General features: G+C 35.8%; 1 protein-coding gene across 3 annotated transcripts in view; it reads left to right on the top strand.

The window, feature by feature from the left end:
- The window catches only part of LOC120313376 (ras-related protein Rab-3C), an 81,859-nt gene that overhangs the window by 34,660 nt on the left and 25,879 nt on the right, over positions 1 to 21,320 (top strand). For all 3 annotated transcript variants that reach the window (XM_039355277.1, XM_039355267.1, XM_039355257.1), the window contains exon 3: positions 11,191 to 11,309. In XM_039355277.1, coding sequence (XP_039211211.1) covers positions 11,191 to 11,309 — 119 coding nt within the window. The remainder of the gene's footprint in view (positions 1 to 11,190; positions 11,310 to 21,320) is intronic.

Genomic DNA, 21,320 nt, shown 5'->3' with positions numbered 1-21,320 from the left:
AACCCCTCTGCAACTCAGACTAACCTGAGCACAACCAAACAGAACACTCCCCCAGCCAATCAGAGCACAGCCAAGCCCCTAACCATTCAGAACACACCTCCACCCAATCAGAACACAGCCAAGCTCCCACCCAATCAGTTCATACCCTCACTGGCAGTTAAAAGGAAGAAACAGCTAAAACCACACATTGATGCTCAAAGCAAGAAGCTAAAAACACCAGCCTGAAGATGACGAATGTGACTTCGTCGAAACGTTGCCAAGACACTTCCAATTTTACGCGGGAGAAAACCCGAACAACCAAAGACCTATATATATATATATATATATATATATTTAAAACCAAGCAAATAAACGTGAGCACCAGGGAGTATTTAAAACTTTTTAGTAAAATTTAGTAAAATTTAATACAATGTCAATAAAATCACCATAAAAATTAATAACTAATAAAATGCCTAGCTTTCGTCAGCGTCTGCTGATATCATCAGGGCTCAAAATGCCAGTCAGTGGGAGAGTCCTCTTTTATAAATTGGCCAGAGTCTGTACCCGGCTCCTAGATCTTGTCATTGGGCCTGATGCAATAGGCTGTTTCTCAGTTGCCGGTTTCTTATTGGCAATGATTGCTTTCTTGCATTTTTTACTTATGTAGCTGTCATTGGGTGTTTTCTCTTTGCCAATTTCGGGGTTTGATGGGACAGGAGTATCAGTCTTCATTGCTCTCTCCCCTCCACTCCCGGAGTTCCTCCCATGCGTATCTTCATCGGGTTCACTCCACACACCCCGTTGGCATATTTGAATTGGTGTTGCTGAGCGGAGCGATCGAGTTGTTACAGGTGGTATGGCTGGAGAAGTTGCCCTTTCCTCTCCCAAATGTGGCAGGTAATTCAACACTCTCGCCAGGGGTGTTTCTGATGCGGATCTCTTATTGGGCGATGCTCTCCCCTCTGGGTATGCTGGGGGGTGCATGCAGTCTCCCAGTCCACACGTTGGTGCTCCTGTGTCCCCTGGCACTTTTTCAAGTGCTCGGAGATGTCTAACCATTCTGGGGGTGGGGGGGAGTCCCGATCGTTGTCTACATTCCGTTTGAGTACTCCCGGGCTGCGGATGGTGAAAGGGAGAATTCTTTTCCACAATCCTCTCCATTGGTATATTCCGTACTTCTTTGGGGTGTCTCCAATGGGGTGGGGAATTGCCCATGCTCCAAGCTCTCAGCGTTAAGTGGGCTGGGCAAAGATCGATATGCCGACTGATTGATTCCTTATTGGATAGCCATGCCTCCTTAAGCAAGCGGCCCCCTTTCGTATTGTCACTAGCCAAGACATGTACGTTTTCAAAATCAAATCGGTGGCCTGATTCAGTCATATGTGCCGCAATCTGTGATCTTTTTGATCTGATTCAGTCATATGTGCCGCAATTGCTGCTCGAAGCACGAAGCTGAAAACATCAACCTGAAGATGACGAATGGGACTTCGTCGAAACGTCGCCAAGACACTTCCAATTTTACGCGGGAGAAAACCCGAACAACCAAAGACCTACATACAAATACCCGTGAAAACCTCAGAAAACATATATATATATATATTTAGGTTGCTAACAAAGAATAAAGAGAGAACTGGTATAGCTATTTCGAGTTCCTTTAACTCTCTTCAGCCAGACTTACTCTTCTGAGATTCGAACCTGGGTTATCTGCATGTTAGGCAGTTGTTATAACCTCTAAGCCACAGGCTCTTTCTCACTTTGTTAGCTGTCAGGAGAGAGACAGGGGGAGGAGATTTTACCTTGAATGTGCACCCTGTCAGCCCAGATATGGGAGAAAGAAATCTTCTTTCTTTTTCTTTTCTTTTGTCTGTATCAGCTCAATCTAGAGCCATCCACAAGCAGCAGTCGCCAACTGCGACATCATTTTACATTTTTAGAATAAAGAGAGAACTGGTATAGCTATTTCGAGTTCCTTTAACTCTCTTCAGCCAGACTTACTCTTCTGAGATTCGAACCTGGGATATATATATATATATATATATATATATATATATATATATATATATATATATATATATATGCCTCACTGCACTTCTTGTTCATTTAGAAGAGAATATACACCTCCTTGAAAGTATAAACTCAGTATAGTTGTTTAAAAAAAATCTTAAGTATCTCAATTAAACATATTCAGAGGATTTTTGGAATTTTGATGAAAGCTAGCTGAAGCCTCATAGCCAATGCTTGCTATAGTTTAGTTGTCTTTTTTTGCTATAATATCCACACTTAAGATCAGATATTTGCAGATCTTAATGATTCATACTTAATGTTTCAGTTAAAGTCTGTGTATCAGTATAGAGGTAGGTGTATTGCTAAGAACCTGGCATCTTAAAATTGCCACACATTACAGGAAGCACTGAAGCATCTTCTCATTCCACCCCAGGCTCCCAAAATTTGGAATATCAATGACTTTAAAGTGTTGTTTTATTAACACTAGACGTATACTTTGGAGACTGATATCTGCCAAAACTTGAGTAAATTGTAGTCAGGGCTGACTGAATAGGTTTATTGTTTTTTTTTTTTTTTTAGGTTTATTGTTAGTCTGTTTCTTCATATCAGAGAATCTCTGATCAATAGAGTATAAATAGACTTTCTCATGCTGTAGTAATTTTAAAATTTATCGTAAAGTTCTTTTTATAAGCTGAGAACTGTGGATGCTTTCAAATAAATTTATCATCGAAAATAATTTACGCAATCTCCAAAACTGAAGCTTATCATGGGCATTTTCATAGAGGTGTGATCATCTAAAATTAATCTCCCTAATAGTGCTGACAACAGTAGAGGTGAGGTTTTTCACATGCAGTTTTCATCCAATCTTTGCCCATTTGGGATCAGAGGATACTTTTTCTCTCACCACAAGCTTGTTTGCTGGTTTGTCTTAGACATATCTCCACTACTACCCTCAAAGTTAGTATTTTAATTTTTGTCACATATTTACATAACAATATTTATGCCCTCATGAGATTACATATGTCTTTTACTAAGGTATCAAATAATAGGTTTGTGCAAAAATTGTGGTTCTACTCTATGTTTCACTTCATTGTTTCTTCAAAATCAGATATTTAATGGAAAACAAGTTGAGAAACCAGTATCACCTTTAAATGCCCAACAATAATTGAAAGCAGCCAAATATTTAGAAAAGAAATGCATGCTGGGATGGTGCTCCCCACTACTCTTCAGCCATTTTTGCAGAAAGAATGGAAATGAAAGACCGAGGTACAAAGGAAAAAAACCCCGTGAATGTTCAGCTTTTCCTCACCATATTTTAGATTTTCATTTAAGATACAAGCTTTGAAATTCTAGTCTGCTCGGAACTCTAATATGACCTTAAATGTTAATCTTTTCAAATGCTCTCCTTTCCTTATGATATGTTCCATATAGCTATCTTGTTTGTTTGTTCCGACCACATATGTAATTTTTTTGTCACATTTCAAAAGCTAGTGTACAACAAAATTTTGGATACTATTCATAATATAAGGAAGAGTAAATTCAGAGAATCTTTTTCCTATTCAGTTATAATATAGTACTGGAACAAGAGGATCATAAAAACCTCTAAAAGTTTCCATTCACATTTTTTTCCTTTTAAGAAAGCAAATTTATAATCCATATTACAAAATCCATCCATACCTGCTACACAGATTAATTAAATGATTGTTCTCATATAGTCATGGCTTATAACAAAAATTTGATAAGCATTTGTATGATATTAAAAACCAAAGTGTATTTTAAAAAAATGTTATCAATAGATTTCAGTTTAAAAAGATTCTACCTTGCAACTGGTTTCAACCAACATGATAGGTCTGGTTACTGTATAGTTGAATTCCCCCCCAAAAAATCTCACATCTTTTGAGTAAACTAATTATGATGGGACTGTGAAAACCTGAATTAGCTGGTTAAAATGTTTGCACTGAGTTGCTAGAGATGTAAACCAGTATTACAACTATCTTCTATCTGACATCTTCAAACATCTTCAGACTGCAATTATCAGATACTCAAGCTTATCTGTATAAGTTATATACCTTCTAATTCTTGGGCATATAATTCAAATTTAGTAGCACTGGGAATGAGGAAGAAATGTATTTGCCCTGTAATTTTTGCAATGCAGTTCAACATATAAAAATTAACAAAAAGTAAGGAAAATTACACTGTTTCCAAATACGTGTAATAGATATATGGATAAATAGTTGTGTAAATTTTCATGTAAAGAAAAATTATATATTTCTTGGATGCAAATAAAGAGAATGGGAGATACATGGAAAACTGGATAAAATCATAGATATTTGCATATTCCTAGCTTTGCACTTTAGAAATATTAGTATAGGTTTCAATTTCTTTAGAAAATCAATGGCCCGGTTTACACAATGTGCAAAATCATGATTTATTTTAATAATACTTTACCAAAGAAGCCACAGTTGACTCAGAATAATAATAAGAATAATCACTGGTTACACAAATTCATGACTAATCAAACCATATTATAGCTCAGTATAATATATGGATTAAATTTTATTATAAATTTGTGTTTGAGCTCATTGAATTCAAAGTCCTAAAATAGTGTCCTCCCTTCCCAAATTGCCTTATAGAAGGGTAAAAGGGAAGATGAGGTGGGCACATATGTATTATGACAGTTATGTGGAAAAAAGAAAAAAAGTATTTTGAGCAGTACATTCAAATAGAGAATACAAGATCATATAATTCAAATACATAAACATATATCCTCTCCAATGATCCTTCACAGCATAGTAGTTATTTTAGGCCTGCTTTGTTAATTAACACCTATCATGGTATAAATTTGAAATTTTGGCTTCATTTAAATCTAAATTTATTTAACTGTATTTTAGTAAGATGTAATAATGATAATGATAATTTATTAAATTTGTATGTTGACCAATGTAATTTGGTTGTTTCCCACTTTTCAACATTTCTTATTATTTATTAATGTGGAGGATGAAACATTTACAAATAATTTTGGGCTACTTTCAAAGTACATAAAAACATAATTAACTAACACTGATTAAAAAACAACAAAAACAAAACAATAGTAGATATAAAGCACAAAAGTAAAACAATTACATGAAAAGATATAGAGAAATAAATGCCTCTCTAAACCATAGTAAGAAAGAGGCTTCCTTCCCCATTAATGGCGATTTATTCCACAATATGAGCCCCTCGTGGAGAAAAATAAATCTGCCATTAATATCAAATCTATCTGTGGCACGGCTTGTGAAAAAGTGCTACATTGATGATCTTACACATTGTGAGCACCTATGAGTGACTGTGGGAAGGAGCAAATGATGGAGAAAGATGTCCAACCTCCAGAAGAATTGTAAAGCTATTTAATTGGCTATCCATCAGCATCTAAAATAAGAATGACTCTGAATCCTGAAATACAGCTTTGAGAATCAGTAACAGTTCCATCTTGTCAGAATTCAGCTTCATTTTATCATAGATAGTCTTTTTACAGATTGGAGACATATGGCACTTCTGATGATATCTACTCTGACTCTTCAGGAAATGAGATGTAAAGCTTTCACCTGCATTTTGATGACAATTATCGCCAAATGATCACCTCCAACAATTTCATTCAACTCATTAAATAACATGGAATACAAAACAGAATATTGCAAGATCACATAAAGAAAGTTCTCAAGGGGTTGAACAGATGTTTCCCAGTATTCCTCAAATAGGGATTCTAAACAGCAATTCCCTTCTACAATACAAGAGCTCCAACAAGATGCTATAATTAAGAAAATCTTAAGTCATAAATAAATGATAGAAGTTATAACAAAGTCAACTTTCCACCATCTGCTTCTCAATGCAGTCAGTGGATCAGCATCTCCATATCTAACCCATTTCCTCTGAGAGCTACAGTGCTACCACCATCTTCACAGGCTTTGCTAAATGCTAGATGACATTAAAAATGGATAGGTCTAATGTCAATCTTAAGCCATAGGGGTGATGCCCCAATGTATTTTTTGCAAAGAAATTCAAGGATGGAATTCTTTGATGCCTTTATTGCCAAGGCATGAAAGAATCTAACACATAATTAGTGCTGTAAATAGAATCAAGAACCTTAACTGCAACCTTAGGGAACAAGTAATAGAACCAATTCAAAAATATATTATTAGATAGTGTGATAAGCACCCTAGACACAACATTTCCCAAAGTGATACTGATCCTATAGAAATCTGAGCAATTGTACGTCTGAAGAATTGTACAAGTTGTCCTCAAAGCATTGCTGAAAGAATTAGAATTTAATTTATCTGTAAAACAGTCCTGAAAAGTTCCTGGAGATGGTTTTCTATTAACACAATCATGGAAGAAATATATTTTCTCCTCTTTGATTTCTATCACATACACCTTATTAATAAACCCACCACCGCATTTAGCCTTATTCTTTACTACTAATGCATTATGTTTACAATAATATCTCCAGTGTGCCCTGTTCCATGACCAAGCAAGTTGCCTGTCCTCATGTTTTGTCCACAGCCATATGGATATCCTGGAACATTATAGGCACCAACACAACACAGATGTTGCTAAGGAGCCACTATATTAACTATTTGAGAGGATTCTATGTTCCTATTTCAACAGGTCAGTCAGTGTAATGGACTGTGAGAATAGTCTTGAGAAAGAGGAAGAGCTACAACCAAGACAATGTCAGATAAGAGAAATCTTAGCCCACAACAGAAATGGAATTTGACAAAGCATCTCAGTCATGATCTCCCCTCCTTCTTTTTAGGATAAAGGCAAGGAGGAGAGAGGAACATTCAGAGTTGCAAGTCAAAGCTTCAAAGCAGAGGAGACCACTACAATTACTTTTATTGTAGGGTTACAGCAACACAATTTTGTATCTTCCTGGAGCTCCAAAAAATTTGATTCTGTAGAAATTACAAAAATGCCATTCTATATGTAATAAGAATAATGATGATGAAGATGAAGAAGAAGATGATGTTGGAAGGGAACTTGGAGGTCATCTAGTCCAACCTCCTGCTCAGACAGGAAACCCTATACCATTTCAGACAAATGGCTGTCCAGACTCTTCTTAAAAACTTCCAGTGTTGGAGCATTCACAGCTTCTGGAGGCAGGTTGTTCCACTGGTTAATTGTTCTCACTGTCAGGAAGTTTCTCCTTAGTTCTAGGTTGCTTCTCTCCTTTCTTAGTTTCCATCCATTGCTTCTTCTTCTGCCTTCAGGTGCTTTGGAGAATAGCTTGACTCCCTCTTCTTTATGGCAACCCCTGAGATATTGGAACACCACTATCATGTCCCCCCTCGTCCTTCTCTTCATTAAACTAGACATATTCAATTCCAGCAACCGTTCCTTATATGCTTTAGCCTCCAGTCCCCTGATCATCTCTGTTGCTCTTCTCTGTACTCTTTCTAGAGTCTCAACATCTTTTTTACATTGTGGTGACCAAAACTGGATGCAGTAGTCCAAGTGTGGCCTTACCGAGGCATTGTAAATAGTTCTATGACTGCCTATGAATCTTTTCTGTTACTAAAAATAGAAATAGATTTATTTATTTGTAAAATGTAGAGGTTGCCCATCTTACCTCAAAGTAACTCTGGGTAGCTTGCAATCAAAAAATTATAGATGTAACTTCTTTCTCTTCCATACCTCCTGTTCTCTCCCCACTCTTTCAACTGCTCTGTCCTTATTTGGGAAATAAAGCTGTGTTTGGATGACACTATCTCAGAAGGCTAAGCAACTGGATATTTCTCCGCAGAGAACTTGGGAAAGTATTTGCATAGAATACTAACCTCTCTTTCTGGCTGACATGTTAGGTTTATTTTTTTAAATTCTCTTTATTTATTTTGATGCTGAGAAGTACATGGAGTCCTCAGTTTACAAGAGTTCATTTAGTGATCCTTCAAACTTATAACACCACTGAAAAAGTGACTTATGACTATTTTTCACATTTACAACCGTTGCAGCATCCGCATGGTCATGTGATCAAAATTCAGATGCTTGACAACTGACTCATATTTATGACAGTTGCCGTTTCCTAGGTCATATAATCATATTTTGTGATCTTATGACAAACAATCAATGGGGAAGCCAGATTCACTTAACAACCATATTACTAATTTTAAAACTGCAGTGACTCACTTAACAACTGTGGCAAGAAAGGTCATAAAATGGGGCAAAACTCACTGAACAACTGTATTACTTGGAAACAGAAATTTTGTGCTCAATTGTGGTCATAAGTTGAGTACTAGTATGATCCAGTTTGAATATCATAGAAACAGATTTAACTGCTTGGCTATATTTGGAGAACTAGAGGATAAAGTTTCTTATCTGCTTCTTCAGAAAGTAGAAGAGGAGCTTAAATTAGAGATTAGATCCTAGTTTAACACTGTGAGAGACTTCTTAATGCTGAAAATAATCAGTGTGAAAATGGGATTATTATTCGTCAGGGGTGAGCACAGCCTTTCACTGGAAGTTTTTTTTAGCTGAAGCTGGTATATTTTATCTATTGTTATAGATTGCTGTAACATTTGATTTCTTGCATCTTGCTTTTGGAATTGGGATAACCAGTAATCCCAAACTGCATGCCTGGATCCCAGTAACATGCTCAGACATAATGTGGTTTGTTCAACTTTGGCTAAACATGATATATAAACCCAGCCATTGATCTTTCATGTTTAGCAGTACCAGAAACTTGGATTTGTGCCATCAAACTGTCAGTAAATCATGATTAAACACTTTGTGTTAACTAAGACTTTTAGACAAAACCTTGAAATATTTTGGAACTGGCAAATTCTTAAACAAGGGAGTAATTCCTGATTCACAAACCTATTGTGGATGTGGATGCCTTATCAGCAGTTTTTGTCTCAAAAGGAATTTGCTTATAAGCAAGATTTCATGAGATTGAATTGTCAGGCTGCAGTCCTAAGTATATTTATAAGCAAATAAGCTCGCTTGTATAGGAGATCTACAGACCTACATTTGAGTAAGCAACCATCTTATTCAGGGTAAAGATTAGATTCTTCCAGATTTATTTCTGCATGAATCCTCACTACATATCCAGCAGCCACCATTATCAAAGGACATTTTATTATGCACTTTCTGTATAGCGTGTATCTGTAGCTACAATTACAATACCCGATTGACTGTCTGGTACCAAAGCAAAGAAAAAGCTCCTTCAAAAATCTTTATGCATTTTTCACCGTTCAACCAGGAAAAAGACAGATTGCCATGGTAACATCATAATGGAAAATAGGGCACATTTTTATCAATATTTGTCAGGCTTATGCTGTTAGATTTTTGCTTAGAAAACTACTCTGAAAGCAGAAAGAGACCATTGCATTTCAGGATAATCTGATCAGTGGGTAAATTATCACCAATGAACAAGCAAGATTGAATTGATAAGATAATTGGTTTTCCATAGAAGTGTATGTCAAGATTTAATGAAAAAAATCAAGATTAATTTTTAGTAAGAAGTATAAATGAAATATGGAATTAATTATTCTGAATGGGCTATTAGCATAATAGCTAGACATACAACATGCAACAAAAGGACTACAAAATTCACTGAGCAGGGAAATTGATGGGGAAATGTTAGCATAGTAAATGAAGTCATATTTAATTGTATTAATGTTCACACTAGTTCTTACATGGTTCTAATAAATTATGAATATATCAGATGCCATTAAATCATTTGGTCATAAATGAAATTTAAGTACTTGTTTTATTTTTTTCAGAATTACCTTGTGTGTGGACCGTCTACTATGAAGTTTCCCCATGTATATCCAGTTGTAATAAATGTGTCATTCATGTCAATGGACTCTGCAATATACTGGAGATTTTCTTCTTATGATTACATTTGTTTAATATAGCAACAATTCATGAATATGAATGCAATAATTGGGACAGAGGAGATATATAATCTATTTACCATACTGTATACATCAGGGAAAAATTAATGAAAAGCCTTTTTTAACAGATTTATATAAGCAATACTGCATTTTGGGGAAGTCTTTGTTTTATAACTAGATAAAACTGCACTTAGACAAAATTGCCTGAAGACAAACAAAAGTCATGTGTTTATCCTGCACCATCCAGATGTTTGGATTACAACTCCCTCCTTTTCCAGTAACATAGCCATGGGTGCAAAGCATAGCTTCCCATACAGTACTTTATAACAAAATTCATCCGGTTTCTTTATATAAAAATAAATTTTGGAAAGAGTGAACTGTAGCCTGTATAAACCTGGAGCAGAATAAATACCAGACGTGTAGAAGTTGCAAGAAAGGTGTTAATAATAATAATAATAATAATAATAATAATAATAATAATAATAATAATAATAATAATAATAATAAAAGTTGGAAGGGGCTTTGGAGTTATTCTTCACACATGATTTTCCATTTATACTTGACCAGGGGTAGGCAACCTTGGCTCTTTTATGACTCGTGGACTTCAACTCCCAGAATTTCTGAGCCAGCTGTGCTGGCTCAGGAATTCTGGGAGTTGAAGTCCACGAGTCATAAAAGAGCCAAGGTTGCCTACCCCTGCACTTGACGATCAGCTACCAAAGCTACCAGAAGACTAAAAGCAACTTTTATCAGGAGGAAAAATACTTTCAAGGGAAAGATACATTCTCCTCTGCAATGAAATCTGCCTTCCAGAGGATTTTGCAATAGAGAAGCAAATGTCTTTGTCATGGCTCTAATATAATTTGTAATTTGCCCCAAAGTGCAGTCAGCATCAAATAGGTTGACAGATAAGGTGGCTGAAGGCTTATTTCCTAATGTGCATTTGAGCATCTTTGGCCTTATCTTTTCATGTTGAGACTCACCATTTATTTATCGGATGAAAGAATGTAATGACTATCGACAGATTCACAGCTATGTTATTTGGAACTTATGTTGTGATTCAATAACTGAATGAGATGAGTCCAAAGAGACTGATTGTGTATTTCACAGTCACAACTGAAGCAATGGAACCTAACAATGATTTCAAGCTCTAAAGTAACTTAATTCCATCTTCTGCCTAGATATGCATACAATAATATCAAACAGTGAAAAAGAGGTCTTTGTCTGCTGAAATGTTATCTTTACTGAAAATAATGTTTTGGAATGCCAAAGGTATGGAGCTAGTGTAAGTGCTGCTTATTATTAGTCATTAATTACTGATATTTCATGGTTTTAGGACACAGCAGGTCAAGAGAGATATAGGACAATTACTACAGCCTATTATCGGGGTGCTATGGGCTTCATTTTAATGTATGACATCACCAATGAAGAATCTTTCAATGCTGTACAAGACTGGTAAGTAAAATTTATTTAGGAATAAATTGGAAATAAAGGATAATTGACCTGACAACCACATTTTGAATGTTATTGTTATAAGAATAACAGCAATTTGGTTTTGCTAAAGGTGCCTTTCTTATTAGCATGAATCTGATTTTGAGAATGATTTATTCTGGATTAAGCTGTGCCTCAGGCCAACTGCAAAACTTTAAAAGTTTCCACCCCTCATCAGTGACCAATTCAAATGTCTTCATAATAACACAAGGAGTGCTCTGCTGGATTGGACCCTTGGCTCATCTAGTTCAGCGGTGTGTTCTCACAGTGGCCAACCAACTACCCAAGGAAGCCCACTAGTTTTCCAGCAAATGATCTTCAGAGGTAGTTGCAGTGCCATCAAGGCTAATAGTCCTTGATCCCCATAACTTTCATGAAATGGTGCAACCCTTTTTTAAGCCAGGGAAGCTGGTAGTCAGCACCACATCTTGTAGTAGCAAGTTCAAATGTTTAATTATGCATTTAACATTAAAAAAAATCCCTTTGTCCTGATTCTTCCAAGATTCTGTTTCACTGAGTTCTAGTTTTTTGGGAAGAGAGAAATAGCTTTTCCTTGTCCACTTTATTTGTTTGTTTGTATTCCTCCTTTATTATTTTTACAAATAACTCAAGGTGGTGAACAGATCCAACACATCTTCCTCCTCCTATTTTTGCCACAACAACCTGTGAAGTGAGTTGGGCTGGGAGAGAGTGAGTGGCCTAAGGTCACCCAGCTGCCTTTCATGGCTAAGACAGGACTTGAACTTACTGTCTCTGGCTTTCTAGCCTGATGCCTTAATCACTAGACCAAATTAACTCTACACCATACACAATTTTATATACCTCCATCATGTCCCATCTAATTCATCTCCTTTCTAAAACTCTAAATGTTACAACCTTTCTTCATAGGGAAGCTCTCCAGCCTCTTCATCAACTTAGTTGCCTCCCCTAGTGCCCTTATATTCTTTCTGAGATGTCATGACCAGAGATATATACAATGCACACAAATCAGGTACAGTTGTGCCATTGATTTATAGAAGGGCGTCATGATATTACCATCTCTATTTTCAGTTCTGTTTCCTTTATGCCTAACATGCTGTTCGCCTTTTCTTTATTACAGTGGGTGCATACTGTGTCAATACTTTAACTGAACTGTTTACCATTACGCCAAGTTCTCTTTCTTCATCAGCCATTGCTAGCTCTTAATATACACTGTTATTATTATGGTAGGTTACACAGTTGGTCAGATGTTTAGACTGAATTCGGCATTTTTAATCCATGTATTGAGTCCTCTTTAGGGATCTGGGATAAACAGATGTTGTTATTTGATAGTGTTGAAGGTATTATTGAAGGATGTAAGCTGTTCCAAGTAAAGCTGCCTTTTGCAATTGACTGATGGTGATCTTGTTATTCCCTCCCCTCCTTTTTTCTTCCTCTTTCATTTTAACCCTCCCCCCCTTAAATCCATACATTATCAGTGCAGTCTTTCCTTCTCTCAACAAAAAGTCCATATGAGGATTCCAGTCTTTCAAAAGGTCTATATCATTTCTACCCTGACTAAGCTAGTCAATTTCATTTCTGTCAGTTCCATCAGTTTTATAATGCAGTCTCCCATTATAAATACTTCACTATTCTTCCACTATTCTTTATACATCTAGTACTGTAATTTTACTGCAGTTACTATATATCATGTTAATTTCTCATATTTCTTTTCTACTTCAAAGTCCATAAGTTTTTGATCAAAAGCATTCTGGTTTCATCATATTTTCATGTTCACTATGCAAAATTGAAGGTTTTTATTCTTTTTTAATATATTTCTTACCAACATATCAAATAATGAAAAGATTTTTTTCATTCTTGTGGGGAATTCGGATCCTTCATATATCAAATTATAGTTTTTAAATCCCATGTCTGTATTGTAAGTTTTGAAATGTCCCATAACTGTAACTTTAATACCATAAAATCTTCTATTTTCTTTTTTTTATGGTCTTCTGATTTGCTGCAGTGCATTTGTATTTGTCTGAATAATAATAATAATAATAATAATAATAATAATAATAATGATGTTGGAAGGGATCTTGGAGGTCATCTAGTCCAACCCCCGGCTCAGGCAGGAAACCCTATACCATTTCAGACAAATGACTGTCCAGTCTCTTCTTAAAAACTTCCAGTGTTGGAGCATTCACCACTTCTGGAGGCAGGTTGTTCCACTGGCTAAATGTTCTAACTGTCAGGAAATTTCTCCTTAGTTCTAAGTTGCTTCTCTCCTTGAATAGTTTCCATCTGTTGCTTCTTGTCCTGCCTTCAGGTGCCTTTGAAAATAGCTTGACTCCCTCTTCTTTGGGGCAGCCCTTGAGATATTGGAATACTGCTATCATGTCCCCCCTCATCCTTCTCTTCATTAAACTAGACATACCCAATTCCAGAAGCCTTTCCTTATATGCTTTGGCCTCCAGTCCCCTAATCATCTTTGTTGCTCTTCTCTGTACTCTTTCTAGAGTCTCAACATCTTTTTTACATCGTGGTGACCAAAACTGGATGCAGTATTCCAAGTGTGGCCTTACCAAGGCATTATAAAGTGGTATGAATACTTCACGTCATCTTGATTCTATCCTTCTGTTAATGCAGCCCAGCACTGTGTTGGCCTTTTTGGCAGCTGCAACACATGGCTGGCTCCTATTTAAGTTTTTGTCCACTAGGGCTCCGAGATCCCTCTCACAGTTACTACTATTGAGCAAGGTATCCCCTATACTATACCTGTACATTTGGTTTTTCTTGCCTAAATGTAGAACCTTACTTTTTTCACCATTGAATTTCATTTTGTTAGATAGTGCCCAGTGTTCAAGTCTGTCCAGATCCTCCTGTATCCTAAACCTGTCTTCTGGAGTGTTGGCTATTCCTGCCAGCTTGGTGTCATCTGCAAATCTGATGATTTCCCCATCTATCCCCTTATTCAAATCGTTGATGAAGATGTTGAAGAGCACTGGACCCAGAACAGAGCCCTGGGGCACCCTACTACACATTTCCATTGAGGACCACACGCTGAGTATGGCCGGTCAGCCAGCTACGGATCCATCTGGTGGTGATGCTGTCTAACCCACATTTTTCTATCTTCAAGTAGTAGGTTGTGATCTACTTTATCAAATGTCTTACTGAAGTCCAAGTAAATTATATCCACAGCATTCCTCTGATCCACTAATTTTGTCACTTGTTTAAAGAATGCAATAAGATTTGTCTGGCATGATCTGTTTTTGACAAACCCATGTTGGCTTTTAGTAATGACTTTGTTTGCCTCTAGGTGTTCGCTGATTTGTTTGATTATCTTTTCCAGAATCTTCCCAGGTATTGAGGTCAGGCTGATAGGGCTGTAATTTCCTGGGTCCATTTTTTTTCCTTTTTTGAAGATGGGAACTACATCAGCTCTTTTCCAGTCCTCTGGTAGTTCCCCAGTGCTCCAGGATCTTTGAAAAATATAGTTCAATGTTTCTGAGATCACATCTGGTGTAAGATGCATAAGAACATTACTCAGATGAGTACCAACACATAGCAGCAACCCAGAATATCAGAAAAAGGAAAGAGGCCACGGTACATCTTCCAATAAATGGATACCCACTGATTCTTGGCAAGTTCCTAAGTTAGTCCCTGTAGGACTTTTGGCAACATTTTCCAGAAGAGGTTTGCCCTTGCCTTTTTCCTGACGGGTTACTACAGTAGTTCTTAACCCTTTTGAACGAATTGCCCCCTTGAGCCAATGAGGAAGTTGTCATTGCCCCCCTCCCCCAACATAACCTCTCATAGGAAATAATTCTTCAATTTATGCAAACACTTTTTTGTTTTCTTTAAAATTGTAAGCAGGACATATTGATGCAAATAATTTATTTCCAGTCTTTATCTCAACTGTGTGAAAAATTTCAGTGCTACCCATCACTTTATTTCCAAACTTCGTGATACATGTATTTCATTATTATCTTATTTGTTCAAGACACTTAAATGTAATGACCACTGAAAACAAAATTCAATTGCAAGAAAGTGAAATGCCTGAAAAGAAAAATAGTAACATTTAATGATTGAAATACAAGTGAAATTTAAGACTCAAAAAGAAATATAAAAAGGGCACAAGAACAAACCGCAATGCAGGAACTAAGAATTTCAAGATGAAAACTCTGAAACTAAATTAAGATTCGAGGAAAGTATATATAGTCACGCACACTGTAAAAAGGATTAAAAAGACACAAAGAAAATATAATATCGAACTGGAGTGCACGCTAAAAAAGTACAATACAAAGAGACACACAAAATGTTTTACAGAGCACAACAAAAATTTGAAAATGAAGCCAATGCATATTCACGTATGTACAGTGTTCTGTACTGAAGCTAGCTGAAGGAACATTTGAAAACACAATTCAATCCACTAATAGCGAGCAATCTGATGTTTTTGTACGACAGATATACAACAATTCACTGTACGAAAAAGTCTCAAAAGTGTCCCCAAAACCTCTCACTCCATCGCCCCCATATCGCCCCCTTTTCATTCCTTTGCCCCCCTGTCACTCCTTTTCGTTCCATCGCCCCCTTGAAAAATGAAATCGCCCTCTGGGGGGGGCAATATCGCCCAGGTATAGTAACCACTGGGTTACTATATGATTTTCAACCTACAGCAGATATCTTCCAAGGCCAGAGATCCCACCTTCAGCACAACAATGTAGGATATTGTCTAGTTCAGGTACTGTAAATCCAGCTTTATTTGTCAACCTGACAATGTTGACATTGTGGCTACTGTCATTTAGAAGAAATGTTGCAAAAGCAAGGTTTAAAATAGGAACTTTCTAACCCAGCTCCTTCTTGTCACTCTACCTCCCAAATCATTTTCCATGTTTGAAATTTAGTCTGCATATGATAATATTTAAAACTTGTCCTTTGATTTAATAGATACCTTTTCTCTTATTTTGTGAAAAGCATGTGTGCCCCAGAAGACATTTTTCCTATGCTGGGAAAAGAGCACTCTCAGCTTTGTAACTATCATTCACAGAACATTCTATTCCATTAATATTTTAAGATTTACATCTTTGCTTTCCATTGATTATTTATAAAATTGAATCCAATGCTTCATCAGTATAGAGCAACAAGATAGACTATCCTGGTGCGCACGTGGAAAACTTGGGAAAAAACTATCATAGCACTTTGAAGATGTCCTTATTTTTTCCTTCTGAGATATCTTATTCATAAAGCATGGAATCATTGTTTTTAAAGAAAACCTTGTAAGTCACCTAATCCAATCTAGTCCAACCTAAAAGTCTGTTCAGAAAATCTAGAGGCTGAAGTACTTCTAGTAAAAGTCTGCCTGGTGTCTGCCTGAAGATTGTATTTTCTGAAGTTCTTTGTTCTACATCTAAATTATAGCTAAGCTTCATTCTTACTGTTCCATTACTTTCTATTTAGTTTCTCATTCTTTTTATTATCTAACAAGGGACCTATATTATTGCAATTAAAACACCATTTGTGGCATATTCTATTTTGGTTTGTAACTGTTAGCTTCCATTAGAACAATGTGATTTTTCATCCCTTCTTCCTTTAGTAGATATGCAAAGTGTAGAGAAAAAAACTACATTTCTTTTTAGCATTGTTTCAAGTACGTTTTAAGCTTCAAACTTCTGCAAGCACCATATAATTGGAACTGCTGGATTTGATTTATTTCCACTAATTACTTTAACCAAATTCAAACATGAAATAAATAAATGCCAAAAGCCATTTCATGCTGCTCTCATGTACATTATTGAATTAGTTCTGATGTAGATGACATAGCAGCTCTTAACTCTTTACATGATGCTCTGTGCTGTGTACATTTCCCTGTGTTCTGTATTGATTTGAGAAAATTGATGCTGTTGCTTATTAGCTTGGTGACTCAGCACATTTGATCTGCCTTTTCAGAAAAATGCATATGTAATGGTCACAAGCAGCTAGGGAAGATGCTTGAAAAATCTCCCTGTGTATTCTTTCTTTGTTCCCACACAGCTGTCTTCTTGAGTGTTATTAAAGTTCAAGGGAACAGATTATTCTTTGTTTCTGGGTGTCTTGCCAATTTCTGAGTCAGTGTTGTTAATGTTCTATGTTCTAATTCTCCACTAGGTGTCAGTAGTTGTTTCTTTTCCAGCTGTTTCAGACAAAAAATATTATTTTTATTATTATTTTTATAGTTTCATCAAAATCCTTTAGAACATAATCTTAGAAGGCTTTTTTAGTTTCTAGATTTATCCAGATTGTAGTATTTTAAATTTGATTTCAATATATTTCTTTTCCCCCTAAAGGTTAATTCACCACTTCTGTCTATGGGGGAGTGGGGATGTAGTCCCCTCCCTTCACTTTCAGAGGTTTTCTTACTTTGAGGATCTTTCCCAAGGACTTAGTTACAGAGTAGAAAAGAGAAGATTGATACTCTCACCAGTTCCAAGCACACTGTTCACCATTGTTCTGGTTCATGCTCTTGGACATTGGCTGCAAGTAGTTTGGGCTAGACGCTGATGTGCAGCTAGCCTTTCTCCTGTTGAGTTAGAGGACTTCCCCTGGATCGAACGGAATGACCGCCGTCATTCCGTGATCATTGGGGCACCCCTCTTTCTTTGTCGCCTCTCTAGGGTGACTTCAGACCCATTTAGGTTCCCCTGGCAGGGCAAAATCAGCCATGGGGTGCAAAGCTCTGCAATCCCACAGCCATGCACTATGGCGCAAAAACTGGAAGTCCAGCCATAAAAGTATCTGAAGGAAAAGAAATACTCTGACTGTTGTCTAAACTCAAGAATTGTTTACAGAAAAAGAAAAATTTTGACTCTTGACTAATCTTTTAGGAGGGAATTTACAGGAAGGACTCAAGGTGGCTAAATATATTGAATTGCAATTTTGACTGATTGATAACTGACCCCTGAATAAAAGAACTGTTATAAAATACAGATTTTACTGATGCCTTGACAATAAGAGCCGAGGTGGCGCAGCAGTTAGAGTGCAGTACTGCAGGCCACTTTAGCTGACTGTGTTCAGCAGGTCAGCAGTTCAAATCTCACCGGCTCAAGGTTGACTCAGCCTTCCATCCTTCCGGGGTAGGTAAAATGAGGACCCAGATTGTTGGGGGCAATGTAAATATATATATACATTGCTTACTGGTGTACACCGCTTAGAGAGTGCTTGCACTTAAAGCGGTATATAAGTCTCATAAATAAATAAATAAATAAATAAATTGGAAACACACTGCATTACAAAAACCATATATAAAGATAAGAACTATACAAAATTGGGATGTTCATATTCTGAGTTTGGCTGGTTTGATAAGGCTAATTATAGAGACTATGGTACTGATGAAAGGCTATTTGAAGGGGGGAGACAACATGGATATTGCATACTTATAAAAAATGACAGAAAACCACATTTAATATTTACTCCCGAAGGATTTAGCCTGGAATATCAAAGACCTCCAGAAACAACATTTCAAGACAAGACAAAAACTTTCCAGGAGGAAATATATGCAATGCTACAATTGATACAAATGACAATGGATTGAAAGCACAAGGAGATCAAAAATAACTTTGATGACATAAATGAGCACATCTCCAATCAAAACCTGCAATCAAAAAACAGAAAATGATGGTAATGAACAAACAAATCAGATAATAGAACACAAACTAGAAGAAAATGACTTAATCAGTGAAGCTACAAATGAAGAGAATTACAATTTAACACAAACAGGAAAAAACCTACAAGGTTTTGACATAACAATAAAAATGGAAAAGATACTTTTTTCATCAAAACATCAAAACAAGCCTGAGAATAAAAAGAAGATCTAACAAAATGGACTATAGAACTGCCAGGAGAACCATTAGAGTTTGGGAGACAAAAAGTATATATTCTATGCATTCTGTCTTCTTCACTCCTAACAATACTTACAAAAATACAAGAACTTCCTGGCAAATGGAATATATCAACTTGGAAAGCTACTTGGCAAAACAAGAAGGCTAGAGACAGATTCAAGAGATTTGACTCACCCTACCAGATGAAGTATTACAAGAGCAAATACCTGTTAAAAGAACAGATAACTTTGTATATAAAGGGGCCCTACACTAAGAGGGATAAGAGATATAAGTAATATAGTATTATTCATAATATATGAAATGTAAAAATATTGGGATGATGTATGTGAATGAAAAGTTTGAAATTTAAAGGTAAATTAAGTTGAAGAGAATTAGGACTAAGGAATGACCGAAATACTGAGCGGAAATTAAGCTTAAATAAGAATTTTGAAAATAGGATATATAGTAATTTAACAAATTAACTTTTACAAATATAAGTGAAATATAGACTGATCAGAAAAGATGTTATAGGTAGATGTTATAACATAGATAAGCAGTATAGTATTTTTATAATGCATGAAATATGAAAACATTGGGATGGTGTATCTAAATGGAAAATCTGGATATTTAGATAATTAATATTGAGAATATTATGGCTGATAAGAATGGTTTGAATATTAAGGGAAAATCAAGCTTAAATAAGAATTATGAAAATAGGATACATGATGAACTAATAAGATGATTTTTATAAAAACAACACAAGGATAAGAAAAAATGTATATATGGACATTATTATTATTTGTTCAAACATGGAAAAATGTTTATATTTAACCATTTATGCATTGAAAATATTAAGAATTATATTTATTTAAGGTTGAAGGAGAATATTATTAGGAGAAGGGAAGATCAAAGAAATATACTATTAATACACTAATTATGGAATTACAAAAAATTATTATTATTGACTGTTAATCAACTACTATTGATTGTTTTTCTCAAAATATATGAACCAAGGCAACATGCTGTGCACTAAGCACTAAGGATTGTTATTGTAAAAAAATTAAATAAAACTTTTTTTTTATTAAGAAATATCTCCCTGTATGGGTTTCCAGCTTGTGAGAAAGTAATTCCTATGCTCACATAAGATTCTGCTTTTTGGATACCCATACAGACATGTTGCAAAGAACAATTTGAAATACTGTAGTGGTTCTAAGGGTGAATCCTGAAAAAAATGAATACTGTAGATGCACGCAATCAGCTTCACAACTGGCTATAAACTATATCAGGCTTTTTGTTGCTGTCACTGTAAAATAATTTTTGAATGAAAGAACTCAATACTGAGTAGATTGTTTTTGGAAGTTTGAGACTGAGATCAATAGGCAAATGGAGTTTAGTAAGCCAAAACCTGGTTGTTTTAAGAGAACTTACACTGGTATTTAGCATGCAATATAAGCACTATACATAGAGGAACAAATGATTGTTGGCAAGGTTGATTCTGTTTTAATCCTGGAAGCTCTCTTTTACTTCCTTTGGTTTCTAACCTTCTTGTCATTTTTCCCCGACCCATAATTTATTTTTATATAAAAACCTTGAGCATCATGTTATGGTAATTGTTTTTCCCCCTGATTATGTAGACATTCACCAATCATATTGTCCTATCATGGACTTATTATATGTTTTAATCCACAGCTAATGTATACCTGTGAGGCTGTGAACATGTTGTATACTACTACTGTGTTTATTAAGTTGTTGTGCATCACAGCATAAAAGCTTGATTTCTATGCTTGGCTCAGTAAATGAAAGGTGCTGTATCTGCACTGACTGATAGGCACAAGAATAAGCAGTTCTCTTTACAATTCTAAAACACACACGAAAAATGCCCAATGAATGGAGCTCTTCTATTATTGTCCGTATATTTTAAAAATGCAACCAATGATGCTCACCAAACAGATATTGCTTATTTCAAGGAGTGGCTGTGTGTTCAGCCAACACTCGGGACGCATATGTGATCCCTAATGCAGATTTGGAAAGAATGATTCATTTTAATTACATGTTGAGTAAAGCATTCCCTGAAAGCTGTTTTTTTAATACACACACACACAGACACACACATACATATGCATATGCATATACATATACATACATACATACATACATATAT

This window comes from Crotalus tigris, unplaced genomic scaffold (assembly GCF_016545835.1).
Source record: "Crotalus tigris isolate CLP2741 ecotype Arizona unplaced genomic scaffold, ASM1654583v1 scf7180000017571.3126492, whole genome shotgun sequence".
In the NCBI taxonomy this organism is placed as follows: Eukaryota; Metazoa; Chordata; class Lepidosauria; order Squamata; family Viperidae; genus Crotalus; species Crotalus tigris.
Note: the sequence above shows the minus strand (reverse complement) of the source record. Positions and strands in the feature narration are given on the sequence as shown.